The sequence below is a fragment of the Vanellus vanellus genome, assembly GCF_965231255.1.
Source record: "Vanellus vanellus genome assembly, chromosome: 4".
Classification (NCBI taxonomy): Eukaryota; Metazoa; Chordata; class Aves; order Charadriiformes; family Charadriidae; genus Vanellus; species Vanellus vanellus.
In genome coordinates, this window is record NC_138909.1 from 82832993 (window position 1) to 82848582 (window position 15590).

Here is a 15590-nt window from a genome sequence, read left to right on the forward strand (position 1 = left end):
TTTGGGTTTACTGTTTGATTTTTTTTTTTTTTTTTTTTTTTTTTTTACTTTTAATCCCAGTGTAACTGGAAGACAGTACCTACGCTGGTTTGTTTAGGGGTGCGGGTCGATCCGTTCCGCGGGGCGCCGCCGGCAGGAGGAGGAGAAGGAGGAGGGAGGAGGAAAAGAAGGAGGAGGAGGAGGAGGAGGAGGAGGAAGGCGGCCGCCGGCCCCTCTCGCCGCGCAGGCAGAGGGCGCTTTCGCCATGCGCGGCCCCCGCCGCCGCCGCGCTCCCGCTGACAGGCGCCGGAGGGAGCGGGGAGAGGGAGCGGGAGCTCCGCGGCGGACGGACGGACGGACAGACAGACGGACGGGGAGAGCTCCGGAGCGGCGCCCCTCGGCCCGTCCCCCGCGGGAGGGCGAAGGGAGCTCCCCGGCGGCCGCCCGCTCTCCCTCCTCCCCTTCCCTCCTCCTCCTCCTCCTCCTCCTCCTCCTCCTCCTTCTCCTCCTCCTCTCTGCGCTTCCCACCTCCCTTTCTCCCGAGTGAGCGCGGCCTCGGATGTCCGGTTTCCTGGTGGTGTTGTTTTTTTTTTTTTTGGTTGGGTTTTTTTTTTTTTTTTTTTACCTGGCAAACTCCGGATAACTTTGGGTGAGAATTGGCGAAGTTGGGAACTTCCCTGCAGGCGTCCGGGAGCCGCCGCCGCCGCATCATCTCCATCCCGCGGATTTTACTGCCTTGGATATTGCCAGGGGAGGGAAGGAAGAGGGGGGGGGGTGGTGTGTGGGGGGGGTAAGAGGACGAGAAGGAGCCTCCTAATTCCGCCTGCATTCCTCCCGCCGCCCCGCTGCGCCCTGCCAGCCCTGCAGGATGCACTTGCTGGAGCTGCTCTCGCTGGGTTGCTGCCTGGCTGCCGGCGCCGTGCTGCTGGGACCCCGGCAGCCCCCCGCCGCCGCCGCCGACCAGTCCGGCCAGGGCTACTACGAGGAGGAACCCGACGCGGGGGAGGCGAAGGTAAGACCACCCTTGGTGCCGCCGGCGCTGCCCCTCGCTCCGCTCCGCTCCGCTCTGATCCCGCCGCCGGGCGGGGGCTGCCCGGCGGGGAGCGCTCCCGCTCCCCATCCCCTCTCCTCATCCCCCCATCCCCGCTCCTCATCCCCCCATCTCCTCTCCTCATCCCCCCATCCCCGCTCCCCATCTTCATCCCCATTCCTCATCTCACTCCCCATCCCGCTTCTGATCCCCATTCCCATCCCCATCCTCTCTCCCCATCCCCGTCCCTGCTCCCCATCCCCGCTCCCGGTCCCGCCGGTTGGAGCGGAGCTGGGAGAGGGCAGCGACCCGCCGGTTGCGACCGATGCCGGCGCTGGAGGTGGGATGGGGGGATTTGGCGGGGGGGGGGGAGATGTACCGGGCCCGGCCCGCTCCGGGGTGCTGCAGTGGGCAGGGGCCGGGGAGGCTCCGGGGAGCGGCTGTGCGCAGGACGGAGCGGGGGGACACGGTGACAGCCCACCCCGAGACCTGCCATGCGTTGAAATGTCCCTTGGCGTGGCTGGTGACGGGAGCTGGCGGGTGACACTGGAGGCTGGACACTTTCCTTCTGCCCAGGCACAGGCTGAAGGTTGGGCTTAAATTCTGAGAATCCGGTCAGAAATACTTACAGACCTGTGCTAATTTTTGGTTGCCTGGGAAGTTTCGTAACGTAGAATCCAGGTACCTTTGGTACTGGTGGCGTTGCGGTTCCCGGTGTGCTGGCGCACAGAAAGGATGCGTCGTGCGTGGTTGTATGAGCGTGGGGCGTTATTAGGAAGACCTTTGATGTCTGAGCTTATAACAGCTCTTGCCCTCCTCTCCTTGTTTCGGAGATTTCTGACACACTGCTCGAAAGCAGTCGTGACCCAGCTCATTGATTATTCATTTCAGTGAGGGGCGGGGAGGGATGCGGCTGCATTAAACGTTAAGCTGATGGTCTGATAATTATTCTTTTCCCTCTTCTGTTGGTTTTACTGACTCAAAGTTTGGGAGATGTTACTGCAACTGCATTGGAAGGCAAGTTTTGATAGCGTGCACTAGCTGTACTCATTTCGGGTATTCGAACTGTTGTAGACCGTATGTTGTTCACAGAGTTCATGCTTTTCAAATAATATTCTGCATGGAAAAGGTTACTGGGTATGCTGTAGTCTCTCTTCAAATATTGAGCATTCTGTAGTCTCTTTTAAAACGTTTGAATAACAGATGAATGCTCACGTTGCAGCCTTCTGAACGCTGGCGTGCTACCAGGGATCACACTGTTTAAATGTTTATCAGATATTTTTCAAATGTGAGTATTTAAAAATAGGAAAGCAGAATCGGTGCAGCTGGTCACTCTTATCACTTATACGATTTATAAAAAAAAAAAAAAAAAAGAAAATAATTGCAAAACTTAGCGAAGGCTAAAAATACCTCAACTCTTTCCAGCCCGTGACTGTAAGGCAGTTATTTACTGGGTGAAACGGGTGTTTGAGCCTCGGAATGCCGAAAAAGGTAGAAAGAATCCGAACTGGAGCACGGTGCCCGCTTCGTCTGCTCCAACTGCTGAGGCAGAACAGCTGATAGCGAGGAGGTTCTGCGGAGCGAGGCTGTACGTCCCCGCGCACGTGTTGGGGACAATCGCTCCGTTTGTGGAAGGAACCTCCGAGTCTTTGGCAGCGTCCGCCGCGCTGTGTAGAGGTGCGAGTGCTGCCTGCTGGAAAAAGGGGAACTGTCAGGGAACCAAAGGGAGAGAGGTCGAGAGAGTGGGGAGCGAGCGGGAACGGCACGCGTTAAGCGATTACGTTAACAGAAAAACGTTCCCGTGCCTGACGACTGGTGAGTGGTGGGGAGAGAGAGGGAGAGGACGGCTCTGGATCCCAACGGGCTTAGTCACGTTGGGAGTCTGTAGTTGCGAGTCTGTTGCTTTTGCTGGAGCCCCTTGAGCGAGCGTGTGTTCCTGCCCTGAGAGAACGTCGAGATGGGTGTCTGGAGTAATTATGAAAGGATTAAATAAGTAAACTGTAAGTAATTGTTTCAAGGGAAGTATGACTATACTGTCAGTAAAAAGTCATGTGCTCGAACTTTCTTAACTGGGCTGAAAAATGGCGCGGCCACCGTAGCTTGTGTTCGGAGATGCCGTGCTCCCTCTGGTTTTACTTGCCGTCCCTATGCCGTGCTGATGAATATTAAACCGATGCCAAAGTGCGGGTCATACTGCCTTTTGGGTCAATTTACGCAATATTCTTCTTTTCCTTTACGCCCGTTTTAAGAACTTGGGCTTTAGAAATATTTAAAAAAGCGTGGATGAAGTTGAGGGTCCTCTACCGTAGGAGGAGAAGCCGGGCAGAAAAACCGCGGGCGTTGTGGTTCGGTGCAGGTGAGCGCTGTGCCCTAATCCTGCCCCGGAGATGTGCGGCGCCCTGGCAGCGCGACGGGTATAAATAGTGGCAGTTCCTCACGTGCAGCTCTTGCGAGGGCATGTTTGGCAGCAAGCGGGCACTGATAAGCTTGTGCAACGCTGCCCCCCCCCCCCCCCCTTCTTTTCCAGCCTAGGGGTAAAGTTCATTATTTAACGAGCTTACAGGGCCCGGATTAATAGGTTTCAGCTGAACTCTCTGCTCGGTGGGGTGGGAATGAAATCCGAAATCACCTTTTTTGGGGTTTCCTGCACCCTGATGAGGTGACCCCCCCCCGGCAGCCGCACTGGGCTCCCTCTCCCCGTCTGGGGAAGGTAACTGGGTATTCGGTTTTCTCTGCGCTTAAGATGGGAGTGGGGAATCGCCCCCTCCTGCCCCCGGAGCGGCCGCCGGCTGGGGGGGAGCGGGGATGCTCGGAGCGGCTGTGGCAAGGAGGGGGTGAGGAGTTGGGCAACACCGGTGACTCGAAACTTCAGCTCCTTCTACCGTCTGTGAATATTTTAATAACTCTTACAGTGCCTTTAGGGCTTAGCTCCTGTTCTTCACGTAGTTTTGAATTGGGAACATGCAATGAGTATACACTCTCTACCCCAGAGGTCAAAGTATTTTAATAAAGGAATAGAAGAATTCTTTATTGTTTCTTTGTTGAAAGTTCTAAAATGAACCGGAGGGGCGTTATAGGCACGGATTAAACTTCTTAGTTTATTAAAATAAAGGTGTGACAGTAGCATGTACCGAGACTGCATTAATGGTACCAGGGTGACAACAGAATCATGGAATGGTTTAGGTTGGAAGGGACCTTGAAGATCACCCAGTGCCACCCCCTGCCCTGGGCAGGGCCACCTCCCCCCAGCCCAGGTTGCTCCCAGCCCCGTCCAACCCGGCCTTGAACCCCTCCAGGGATGGGGCAGCCACAGCTTCTCGGGGCACCCTGCGCCGGGGGCTCACCGCCCCTACAGGGAAACATTTCCTCCCAATCTCTCATCTAAATCTCCCCTCTTCCAGTTTGAAGCCATTCCCCCTCATCCTGTCAGCTTTATGGGCAGCTCCAGGTTTATGAAGCGTGCCTTGCTCGGCGGTGGGCCGCGCCGTGCCCCGGTGAGAGATGGGACTGGGTTTTCCCCCCCTGGAAACAAGCGTAAACCTCCCTCCCAGTACTCAACCGGCGCTAAATTGAGCGGGCAGCAGGGAGGATGTTATTTTTTTTTCTGCTCTTGCTGTTTTGTCTGCCGCGACTTTCCTTTTCGTGCGTGGGTAGCCACTCTCTCTTTTTTTTTTCAGACAGACACACAAAGTTCCTCTCTTTTTTTTTAGAAGCACAACTTATATCGGATACAACAGGATGAACATAGGTAACATAACAGGACCTGTTACGAAGACCAAGCGACGCTTCTGCAAACACAGTTGTTAAACCTTCGGCTTTTGTGCGAGTCGAGCGCAATATTAAGCTCCGAGAGCTGACGGCGCTTTCTGGTTCGTGGTGTCGGTACGTGCGCTCCTGGGTGCCTCGGGTAAGCGCACTTGTGTGAGGGATTTCGGGGGATCGCTGCTGCCGCGCTTCCGAAGGGTCTCGCAAAGCTTTGGGCATCACTTTCGCTAACCGCAGTGTGTGGAGGCTTATGGAAACATCCCTAAAAAAATAGTATTTTTATGCTCGCTTAGGTTCAGCGCGAGTTTAGACTCTTGCATGTTCTTCAAGGGTGTGCGTCCGCTTATTTCGGTAAAAATAAACCAGGAGTTGCTCTTCAGGCTGTTGTGGGTGAGAGCGGTGGTAATAATCCTCTCCCATTGCTACCCCGTGTCCGGGATAGGACGTCTGTCTTAGAACCTCGTGTTCAGCCGCTGCTTTCTCGAATGTGGTCAGTGATTCATTAAAACAAAATGCTCAGAACAAAGGGAAGCCAGCTGAAGGCAGACTGGTGCCCTATCAAATTCAGTATCCCTGTTTAATGTAAAAAATGTGCCACAGCTGTTTGCAGAGTGAATTATAAGAAATTCCAAGCAAGATTGTTACTTGAAAGGTGTAAGCTCTTTCAAAGTCTAAGTTGCTTCTTAGGAGTTTTATGTTTGGCAAGGTGTTGAATTTTGTTTAGGGAGTAGGATAGGGTATGATTGGTTTCATTATCTATTATAAACGCTCGATACCTTCCTCTCCCCCCCCCCCCCAATTCCTCCTTGCTTCTAACCTGAGTGATCTGTAGTACCGAGTTCCCCTCCGTGTATATGTGTATCTGCTTCAAAGGCACTAATGGCTGCATAAATTGCAACAGAATTTTAATTTAAAACATGGATGGCTTGGGAGGAGCGCTTGTTTGAATTCCTATTGTATATGAATTTGTCAACTTGTTTTCCTTGGTTTGTGTTCATCTGTCACCAGAAGTTTTTCTGATGGCATAATATTTATGTGTTACTGTATTTTTCCCCTGCTTTGTTGCATTTCAGAATTGAGTTAAGGAATAGCTAAACTGTACGTCGTTTATTCTTCCACTCTTCCATTGCAATCATTATAAATCAATCCCTCTAGCTCTCTAGTAATTTGTTTTTTTCTTTTCACGTTTCCTGACTTGTCTGAGATGGCTGTAACTCCTTACGAATATTTAGAGACTGCAACTGCCAGTGGAGTGAATGAATGTTTTGGTAAGATGCTCCTGTTTAGCAAACTAACCAAGAGGAACAATGTTCTTTGGGGGAGGTGGAGAAAGCACAGGACAAACACCTCCTGATAACTGAAGGGGGGAAAAAAAAAAAAAAAAAAGCAGTAGTTGGTATGTTTTGTCCATATTGTCTTTGCTGAATATGGGTGAATTCTGTTTGAGGGTGAATATGTTATCTTCCTAGATGCAATACATCTTCTGCAGGAAACTTTTGGGATGCTGATTGTGGTTAACTTCAATGAAAACTGATTGCTTGGGGAAGTTAATGACATTAATTACCTGACACTGCTGTCACCCTGAACCCTGCAGTGCTCCATAATGTTCACGTAATGGCTTCAGCTACTCGGTGACAATTTTGAAACAGCCTGACCTCGAGGATGCTGCTTAAAACCTGTTGGAGGTGTTTTGCGCCCCGTTCCTCACTGACGAGAGCAGGACTTTTTGTCCTGGACAAGAGAAAATACAGGCAAAGAATGGGACAATTCTTGGAGGCACGGGATGGCTGCTGGGGAGCAGGGACACGGGTGTTTGTCTCTGGTAGCCCAGGTGTGGAAGCCCTGTGTTACTCCTACCTGCTTGGGGCAGTGTTGTGAAATAAGTCATTTCAGGAATCGGATGTCATCTAGAACAAAATCCTTTACACCGTAAAGTGGTTTAACTCTCTGACTTTTCTTCCCCAAGAATTGTGCTCCGTTGACAGACGAGAGGAATTCAGCAGAAGGGATTTCTTCTGAAAACAGCTATAGCTTTTGGCTGTTTCCTTGGTTTTTTTTCCCCAAGAAGATCCGTAGCAACCCCCCAACCCCACATATGCATGTGTGAAAATTTCTGAGACTTGTAAAGATTGTCAGTAGATATCCTACTACGGATCATTCAGAAGAAGCAAAACTACCCGAGCTGATCTTCAGCTTTCTTTGATTGCAGAATTCAGCAGACCAAAGGTATTTGTGGTGGACTGCTCCAGCTGTCCAGAACGTACTTGCTGGATCAGTCACGGTATTTAGAGCCAAGTGACGCTTCACATCTCAGCTGCTGTCTGCTTACTCATGTTTGTGTAGGCAATGGAACGTAATATGAAATGTAAATAAAAACGTGATTCAAGTACGAGCCGTTCACCTCTTTCTAAATAGGTGGCGAATGCTCGTTGCCCTGCAAGTATGGGACCCATATACACAATCATGAGAAGACCAGTCAAGTGGCCCATGAGCCAGCAGTGTGCCCTTGTGGCCAAGAAGGCCTGGGGTGCATTAAAAAGAATATGGCTAGCAAGTCGAGGGAGGTCATCCCCCTCTTCTACTCTGCACTGGTGAGGCCACATCTGGAGCGCTGTGTCCAGTTCTGGGCTCCCCAGTTCAAGAAGGACAGGGAACTGCTGGAGAGGGTCCAGCAGAGGGTTGCAAAGACGGTGAGGGAATTGGAGCACCTCTCTGCTGAGGAAAGGCTGAGAGCCCCGGGGCCATTGAGAAGAGCCCCAGGGAGAAGAGAAGGCTGAGAGGGGATCTCAGCAATGCTTGGGGTTTATTTGTTCTTTAGGGAAAAAAGGGAGAGCATTTCTTGTCACAAGTCTTGGATGTCATTTTGAGTTTGGTTTTTGGTTTTTTTTTTGGTTTGTTTTTTTTTTTTTTTTAAATCAACCTAGTTTCTTTGAAAATGTTGCCTTTGGAGTTCTGAAAATTCACCACAGTAAGCCAGTGCTTGTTATTTTGTACCCCTAAAAGGATCCTTCTTTCTTTGGTGTACCGATGAGGAGAAAATCTCTGCTTGTTGGCACACCCTCTATTACTTAGAGAGCACCACTCCTGCTATTTCTTCTTAGAAATAACACAGAAAAAGACATTTATGTAACTTCAGTCATTCTATTTCTATGACAGTAACTGGCTGCAGATAGACTTGACAGAAACACAGGTTGCCTGTAAGTGCTATAGTACCAAGACTCTTGTTGGAGACTGTATGAATCGTTTTTATAGCATCTCTGTAAATGGTCGGATTAGCAGTGTGATTAACTGTCTAAGGAAACTTAAGAACTAAACTTGCGAGGTAGCGCCTGATTGACGTTTGTCCCTCGCCTAGGGACAGATGTTTCCCAATTAAAGCAGAGCGTACGACTTCCTCTTCACCCCACCCGCTCCCCAGAAAATCTTGCGTAACAGGCAAAGTGCTGCTGGGAGAAACATGACCATTTACTTCCTTTCTTTTTATTCATGGCTGTCAAGGCACTCATGTTAAGATTTCAATATCTCTTTGATGTAAAGATATTTTATTTTTCCTTTATATCATTATTATTGAAATATTCTGTGATTTAGAGGAAACGAGACAATCCTGTTAATAATCGGCAGGCTTGCACTGCTGAATCACGGTAGCTTCAGTAAACATGGAGAAGTGTTTTTTCTAGGAGAGAAGATAGCGATGGACAATTATTGTGCCTTTCCAGTCGAGTGTTTCTGGCTGGCTAGAGAAGAGCAAAATGTTGGTTCATTTAAAAATACGAAGAACACGCTTGTGCAGCCCACAGGGCACAGCTTTCAGGAGAACGTTAACATCCACTAAATATGCCACTGATATGACCAAATATGGCAGGTAGGTATTGGCCTGACTGCTTTATAAAGTTTCATGGTCTTTCATGGACGTTTCATCAAAACTGCCAGGCGGCAGAAGCCAAGAGGTTGGGCTCAAAATCAAATTGCCCGAGGGTCTCCTTGCTGGCTCGGTGGAGTGTTAGCGGTGGTGAGTTTGTGCCTTCTGCCTGGTGTTCCCAGGTGCACCCCAAGACAAAGAATCATAGAACCGTTTGGGTTGGAAAGGACCTTGAAGATCACCCAGTTCCAACCCCCCTGCCCTGGGCAGGGACACCTCCCCCCAGCCAGGTCGCTCCAAGCCCTGTCCAGCCTGGCCTTGAACACCTCCAGGGATGGGGCAGCCACAGCTTCTCGGGGCAACCTGTGTCAGGGGCTCACCGCCCTCAGAGTGAACCTCATGAGGTTTGCACAGGCCCAGTTCTCAAGGCTGTCCAGGTCCCTCTGGATGGCATCCCTTTCCTCCAGCGTGTTGACCGTACCACCCAACTTGGTCTTGGCAAACTTGCCGAGGCTGCACTCGATCCCGCTGTCCATGTCGCCAACAAAGATGCTAAACAGCACCGGTTCCAGTGCCAAACCCTGAGGAGCACCACTCGTCAGTGGTCACCACTTGGACATCGAGCCGTTGACCACAAGTGCATAAGAATGTACTGTGGTGAACATGCAGTTCAGAAAGGTCTGGGCTCCTCTCATGGCTCAGCAGAGCCCCGTAGCCAGGCAGTGCAATTTCTATCTCCTGCCAGGAATGCCAGGTTAATGGTGGTGGGCACATGAGATGGTTTGGAACCCGCTTAGGAGGGGATTCACTGTGTCTGTGCTGAGGGAGGTGGGTTTGATGAACCGTCTGGACTCAGACTGAGATCGGGCTGCCTTCGAGTGGTAAATTGATTGATTTAGGGCCGTCTCTGCAGTTATGGTTCCCTCCAAGACTGTGGTGCTCAAGTCAGAGTAAACGTGGCCTGTACAACGAAAAGGTGTGGAAAGTGATGTGTGAAAAAATGCTTTTATTTTTCTTATCCCGGAAGACCTGCCTATTTCTCTGATCATCAACTGGGAAAATGACGAGGATCTTTAAGATCAATGAGAACCCTGCTGCTTTTTTTTTTTTTTTTTCCCTCCAGGCTGGGCCAGCAGGTGGTCAAATCGCTAAAACCAAATGGAATACAGAGCTGTTTGAGGAGTTCTGAGTACTTTCCTTTCCAAAGTATCTGTGGACGGGCTGATAAGGCAGTAAAGGCACAGTGAACCGTGATGTTGGAGGAGGAAGTAGGGGAAGGAGCAGTGAAGGATTTTCAGAGGGCAGGATCACGCTTCAAAGGAAGGAAGAATTATGCTGTTCTATTGCATCAGGTAGAACTAAAGAATTAGGCAAACTCTAAACTGAACAGTCATTACTAATCTGGATTAATACCATAAAAAGGCTCTTTGTAGTAACGGAACTCTTTGAATATCTTACCTAACGGTTTCAGAAAATTAATGAAATTTTCAAATCCTCATCTCTTATGATAGATGGATGATGTGTATTTTCCCCTTGAGCCTGCAAGTAGATGCTTTATTCCATGTTTAGTTCGCTTCTGGTATTTATTTTGAGTGTTGAAGTCACATGAGAGCGGAAGAACGGCTGTACCTGGTCAGACGAAATCCCTGGTTAGCCCTATATGCCATTCTCAGCAGTATCCAACATGGACAACCTTGTTGGACGACCACTGCTAAACACGCGCGGTGTGCCCCACTGGTGTGCAGAGGGTGACTTGGAGAGTGATGTTCTTGTTGGGAACCACACGCACGGCACATGGTGAGGAGCAACCTGTCACACCTTCCCTCCCACACCCTCCTCTCCCCAGGTCTTTCCAGGTGAAGGCTGCCTGTTGGCCGTGGGCATGTCTCTCCCTGCAGGAAGACAATGCCCACTCAGTCCTTAGTCCCCAAAAGTTTCTTTTTTATCCTCTGTCCCGTGAGCTGCCCTGCTTGATTCCCCTGTGGTGAACTTGTTGTGTGCCATCCAGCTGATTTGTCCTGAAACCATCCCATGAAAATGGCTTGGGAGATTTCTGCTCTGCTTGCTCTGTTTCTTCACCCTTGGGTCTCACAGACCATATTCAGGAGAAGCCCCGAAACCCTGGAGAGCAGCTCTGTGGAAAGGGACCTGGGAGTCCTGGTGGCCAACAGGATGACCGTGAGCCAGCAATGTGCCCTGGTGGCCAAGAAGGCCAATGATCTCCTGGGGTGCATCAAGAAGAGTGTGGCCAGGAGGTTGAGGGAGGTCATCCTCCCCCTCTACTCTGCCCTGGTGAGGTCACATCTGGAGTGCTGTGTCCAGCTGTGGGCTCCCCGGGTCAAGAAAGACAGGGATCTGCTGGAGAGGGTCCAGCAAAGAGCTACGAAGATGATGAGGGGACTGGAGCATCTCTCTTATGAGGAGAGGCTGAGGGACTCGGGGCTTTTTAGTCTGGAGAAAAGAAGACTGAGGGGGGATCTTATCAATACTTATAAATCCTTCAAGGGAGGGTGTCGGGGGGATGAGAACAGTCTTTGTTCAGTGGTGCCCAGTGACAGGACAGGAGGGAACGGGCACAAACTTGAATGTAGGAAGTTCCATCTCAACCTGAGGAGGGACTTCTCTCCTGTGGGGGCGGCAGAACACTGGCACAGCTGCCCAGAGAAGGGGGGGGAGTCTCCCCCTCTGGAGCCATTCCAAACCCACCTGGACGTGTCCTGTGCCACTGCTGGAGGTGCCCCTGCTCTGGCGGGGGGTGGCACTGGGGGAGCTCCAGAGGGCCCTTCCAACCCTCACCAGTCTGGGATTCTAGTGTGCGAGCGTGTACCTGTAGCTTGTTCCTTGGCCAGCTGGGGACTTCAGTTGGAAAACCCAACAGCAGACGTGGGATGTTCACAGGGTCCCCAGGCTCATCATGGTTTTTGTAGTGAGAGGGCAGCTGTGGCAACGTGCACGTGGCTACAGCTGCTCTTCTGGCTCTTCCAGGACCTCTTAGTGAGTTTTTTTGGCCGGGCTTCTCCCCTTTTTATTTACGCCCTTACCATCCAAGGCCCCACCAAGTTACAGGACCTACTTGACAACCTCCTCCTGAGCATAAGAAATGGGAAGTGTCACTAGGTGCTTACAGGCTGCTGGCAGCAGGGCAGCTTGTGGCCTTCTTTGCCTTCAGTGGTGAGGGGGGTGGGAGGGATTCTTTTCTTTTATTTCAGATTTATTTCTTTAAGTCAGCTTTCAGTTGACTTTTCTCCTACGTGTTATCCAGGTGCTCATTGAGCTCACAGAAGCTTTTGACATCAGCACCTTTCCATATCGAGAAGTTTGGCTTTGAGTGGATGTTTAAGATATACAGTAATAAATGTTAAAAACCAAAAACCAACAAGCCCCCAAAATGAAAGAACCATTCCTTTTGTTCATCTTGAGCCTGACACCTGTTAATTACGCATGACACTTCCCCAGTCCTTGTCCTGGACGAGGCAGGGAACAATTCTGTCCATGCCGCCTGTGGCTTCATTGAGTCCTCCTCTCCATCGTTCTTTTTTGGGCTAAAGATCCTTCTCTTGTGTAACCTGTTTTTTGGAATGAAGTGGTCCCTTACCTTTGATCGTCCCACTTCATACCTTTCTTAATTCTCTTTAAGACTGCAGAACAAGGAGAGGGGAGAGCCAGGAGCGCACGCAGGATTCCGGGTGTGGGACATCACGGATGTGTGAAGGGACACGATGATGTTTTGTCCTCTTTGCTAGTAATTCCACTTACATATTTATTTTAAAAGTGGGTCTTGATTGGCGAGTATTTTGTAACGTGTCAGATGAGAGTATGATTAAAATGCGTCGTATTTATGCTGAACTGGGGGAAGGCATTTCATAGTTATTACTACTTCTTCAAAATTCATATATAAAGCTGCTCTTAGGAGCCCCTTTCAAGATGATGTGTGATTATTTAACCTATGCATTCGTTACGGTTTGAATGTGTTTTTCTGCCTGCCACATGCGCACAGTGAGAGGTTTAATGGGACTAGCTATCTCCTGAGTTAGAAACCATATGCTCTATATTTAATGTCCTTAATGATATATTTTTTTTTAAGAGATGAGACGTGCTCTCAAAGTAGTCTGTGAAATACGTCAGCAAAGTTTGTTCATACCTGTATAAGGTATAACAATAAGATAGTATACCAGTAAGATGTTACTGTCGGGCAAGATTTGTGACAGGTTGGTTACGTGCACTAACTAGGTGCGTATGATGAAGTAAATTCCATCAGGAACCTACTCACGCTTGCAAATTTTTAGATACACGTCAAGCCTAGGCTAAAGTATAACACTGTAAGAAATACCCCACTGGGGCAGACTGGTCTGCTTAGACAAGTGTTTGGCCTCGGTCAGTCTCATGCTGTTTGAGGAGAACGTTCGGGCTTGGCTGGTTTCAGCAGTTCCCTCCCCTCATACCCTCCTGACACCCACCTTTGTTGGACTGAAGGTATTGAAGACATGCCCCTGCCTCTTCCCTTCTCTATCTGTTGGACACCTTGTCCATGGATTTGTCTAGTTTCATACTGAAGACACCAGGAGCAGTCAGTAGATCCTGAGGTGTGGTGCCAGCTTGGGTGCAGTGGAGCTTCTTTGATTTTGGCGACCTGCAATATCTGTAAAGAATTATTCTAGGGTTAATATTCTCTACTTCTCTTCTCTTTGAATCTTGTGTGTTACACAGGCACAGGAGTTATTTTCAGCACTTATAAAATAAAACTTGCTGTGATTTGTTTGGGGATTTGGGATATAAGTCCCAAAATTTTCAAAGACCAAACTAAACAAGAAACATAAATGTGTCATTTAATTCTTTTTTATATTTTGGCCAGTCACAGGGACTGGGTCCAATGTCAGATTTCTCCCACCCCATTCATTAAGAGGCTGATTTTATTTCCATCTTTAGACCTTGATTACGTGCATGGTGGCTCTTCGCTTGCTGTCTGCCTGTGGTTTTGCCAGCGTTAGGCTGTATTTTCCATATAGGTCAGTGTCAGAATCTCTTTTGAGATGCTCATGGTGCCTGGAACCCTTATTATGAATTTGTTTGTAGGAAATTCCATCTTCCAAATGCCACTTGGTGAACAAAAGTGCAGTGCCGAGTAAAGGGGTAAACCAGGAGATCCTGTCTTGCTGTAGATGCCCTACTCCATGGAAAAGTATGGGAATATTTAGAGGAAGGTGGTGGTGTTGGGTCACAGAATCACAGAATGGTTAGGGTTGGAAGGGACCTCTGGAGATCATCTAGTCCAACCCCAGCTTGGGGGTCCTAAACAGCTGGGTCACAAATTTCCCCTTAATTCCCCTTCCTCCTCTTCCAGGAGGAGGGAGAAGATAAGGGAATTAAGGGAAACTCTTCAGATAAGGATAATACAATGTGAGCTTTAGCAGACATCCAGCATCTCCCCCTTAGAAACTTCTGTCTTCTCAGGAAGAAAATTAAGTCATTGAGGGTTTGGATTCTTTTTTTCTCCTTGCATTCATTGTTCCTTCTTCTTCGTGGTGTTGGAACATCTTTTCTCTGCCTCACTAGAGATGTACCATGTGCTGCTCTGTCTGAGGAGTCTCTGCATCTTGCTAAGGGTTCCACCAAGGCATATATGTTTAAATCCTTATTATTATCTTAGAGGTATTATCTAACAAGTGACATCATGAATAAAATTGAAGTTCTTCTGGATAATCATCTGTTTTTTTCTTCTAAATATTTGTTTCATATTTGTGCTAACCTCTATTGAATTCTGCTTTTATTCTACATGTTCTTAATTACAACTGTGAAAACTGTATTTACCTTTGATTATGTTTTCTTTCCTTCCATAAATAACATGCACAATGAATTCCTCAAGCACTGTGTTACGTGCATTGTCCCACAGCCCTGAACTTCCAGACTGTTTGACACGTGCTCTTGTAAAGACTTATATTTTTCTCATCACTGTGTATTTTTTAACTTTTCAACTGCCTTACGAGAAAGCTATTAAAAAGAAAGCTGATTCTGAGCCAGAGCAGAGCGTGTTCATTAGTTAACTGGTTTCACTAGAACGGGAATTTCCCTTTCGCTTTATGAGTTAGTGCAGTGTTGAGGAATGTAAAGTAAGTGCAAACTCTTACTAAGATGTGGAATCAATTGCTTATCTTGTAACACTTGCACTGATAGCTGAGTAGCAACCTTGAAAGAAAAACGGAATTAATAAACATTCATTTTGGTAATCATTAAAGTGGCTGAAATTCAGGGAGAGCTACTCTTATCCACTGCTTGCCAGTTATTTTCCCATAAAATCAGAATTATTCTGCAACCAGCGTCCTGATACTCTGAAACAGAAATGCTTTAGCTGGGTTGCAATATTGGCTTCCAGGTCTTCTAGGAAATTGAAAGAAAACAAACAAGAACCCCCCCCCAACCTCTCTGGCTCTACTCAGTGATGATCACAATCGTGTGAGAAGTTTCTACCACCCTCTTTGAGGGTGCTTTATTTCCTTCCAAATTCTGCCTGAGCTGTGCCTGGGAAGGATAAATGATTTTTTTTTTTTTTTTTTGTAATTTTTTTTTTTGTTGTTACTGAAATTGCAGGGGTCCTCCTTAAGAGTTATCTGCAATAAATTAATTTTCCAGTATAATTATGCTGCCGTAAGCAATCCCTCTCTAAAGGTGTAATTGGTCGTACCTTTGGGAGCCCGGCCATAGTAGTTGGAGAAGGCAGTGCATATGAGTACCAAGTCACCGCACTGATAAATAAGGCTGTACTTGCAGCGTAAATTCGACAGAAGGGATGCTCCAGCCAGAAGCCTGTCCCTGCTCCCCTAGTTCTTACTCCTCGCTCTGCTGGTGTTGGGAAAGCTGGTATGGGCAAGGGAAGATGAGGTGACTCCTGGTAGCGGCACGGACTTGTGCTGGGTTATAGGGACTGTGCAACAGTTGACTTGTGAGTACTTTTAAATGTTA

General features: G+C 48.6%; 1 protein-coding gene and 1 long non-coding RNA gene across 2 annotated transcripts in view; one reads left to right on the forward strand and one right to left on the reverse strand.

The window, feature by feature from the left end:
• Positions 1-640: 640 nt before the first annotated feature.
• LOC309671412 lies at positions 641-1770 on the reverse strand. Its single transcript, XR_014269133.1, has 3 exons — positions 1695-1770; positions 1499-1612; positions 641-714 (listed from the first exon to the last, which is right to left on the reverse strand). It is a non-coding gene; the product is annotated as an uncharacterized lncRNA (long non-coding RNA).
• Positions 848-15590, forward strand: part of LOC309671411 (vascular endothelial growth factor C-like) — a gene marked incomplete at its 5' end in the record, with an annotated part of 83666 nt that continues 68923 nt past the window's right edge. Inside the window, one exon of the mRNA XM_082482643.1 lies at positions 848-991. Coding sequence (XP_082338769.1) covers positions 848-991 — 144 coding nt within the window. The remainder of the gene's footprint in view (positions 992-15590) is intronic.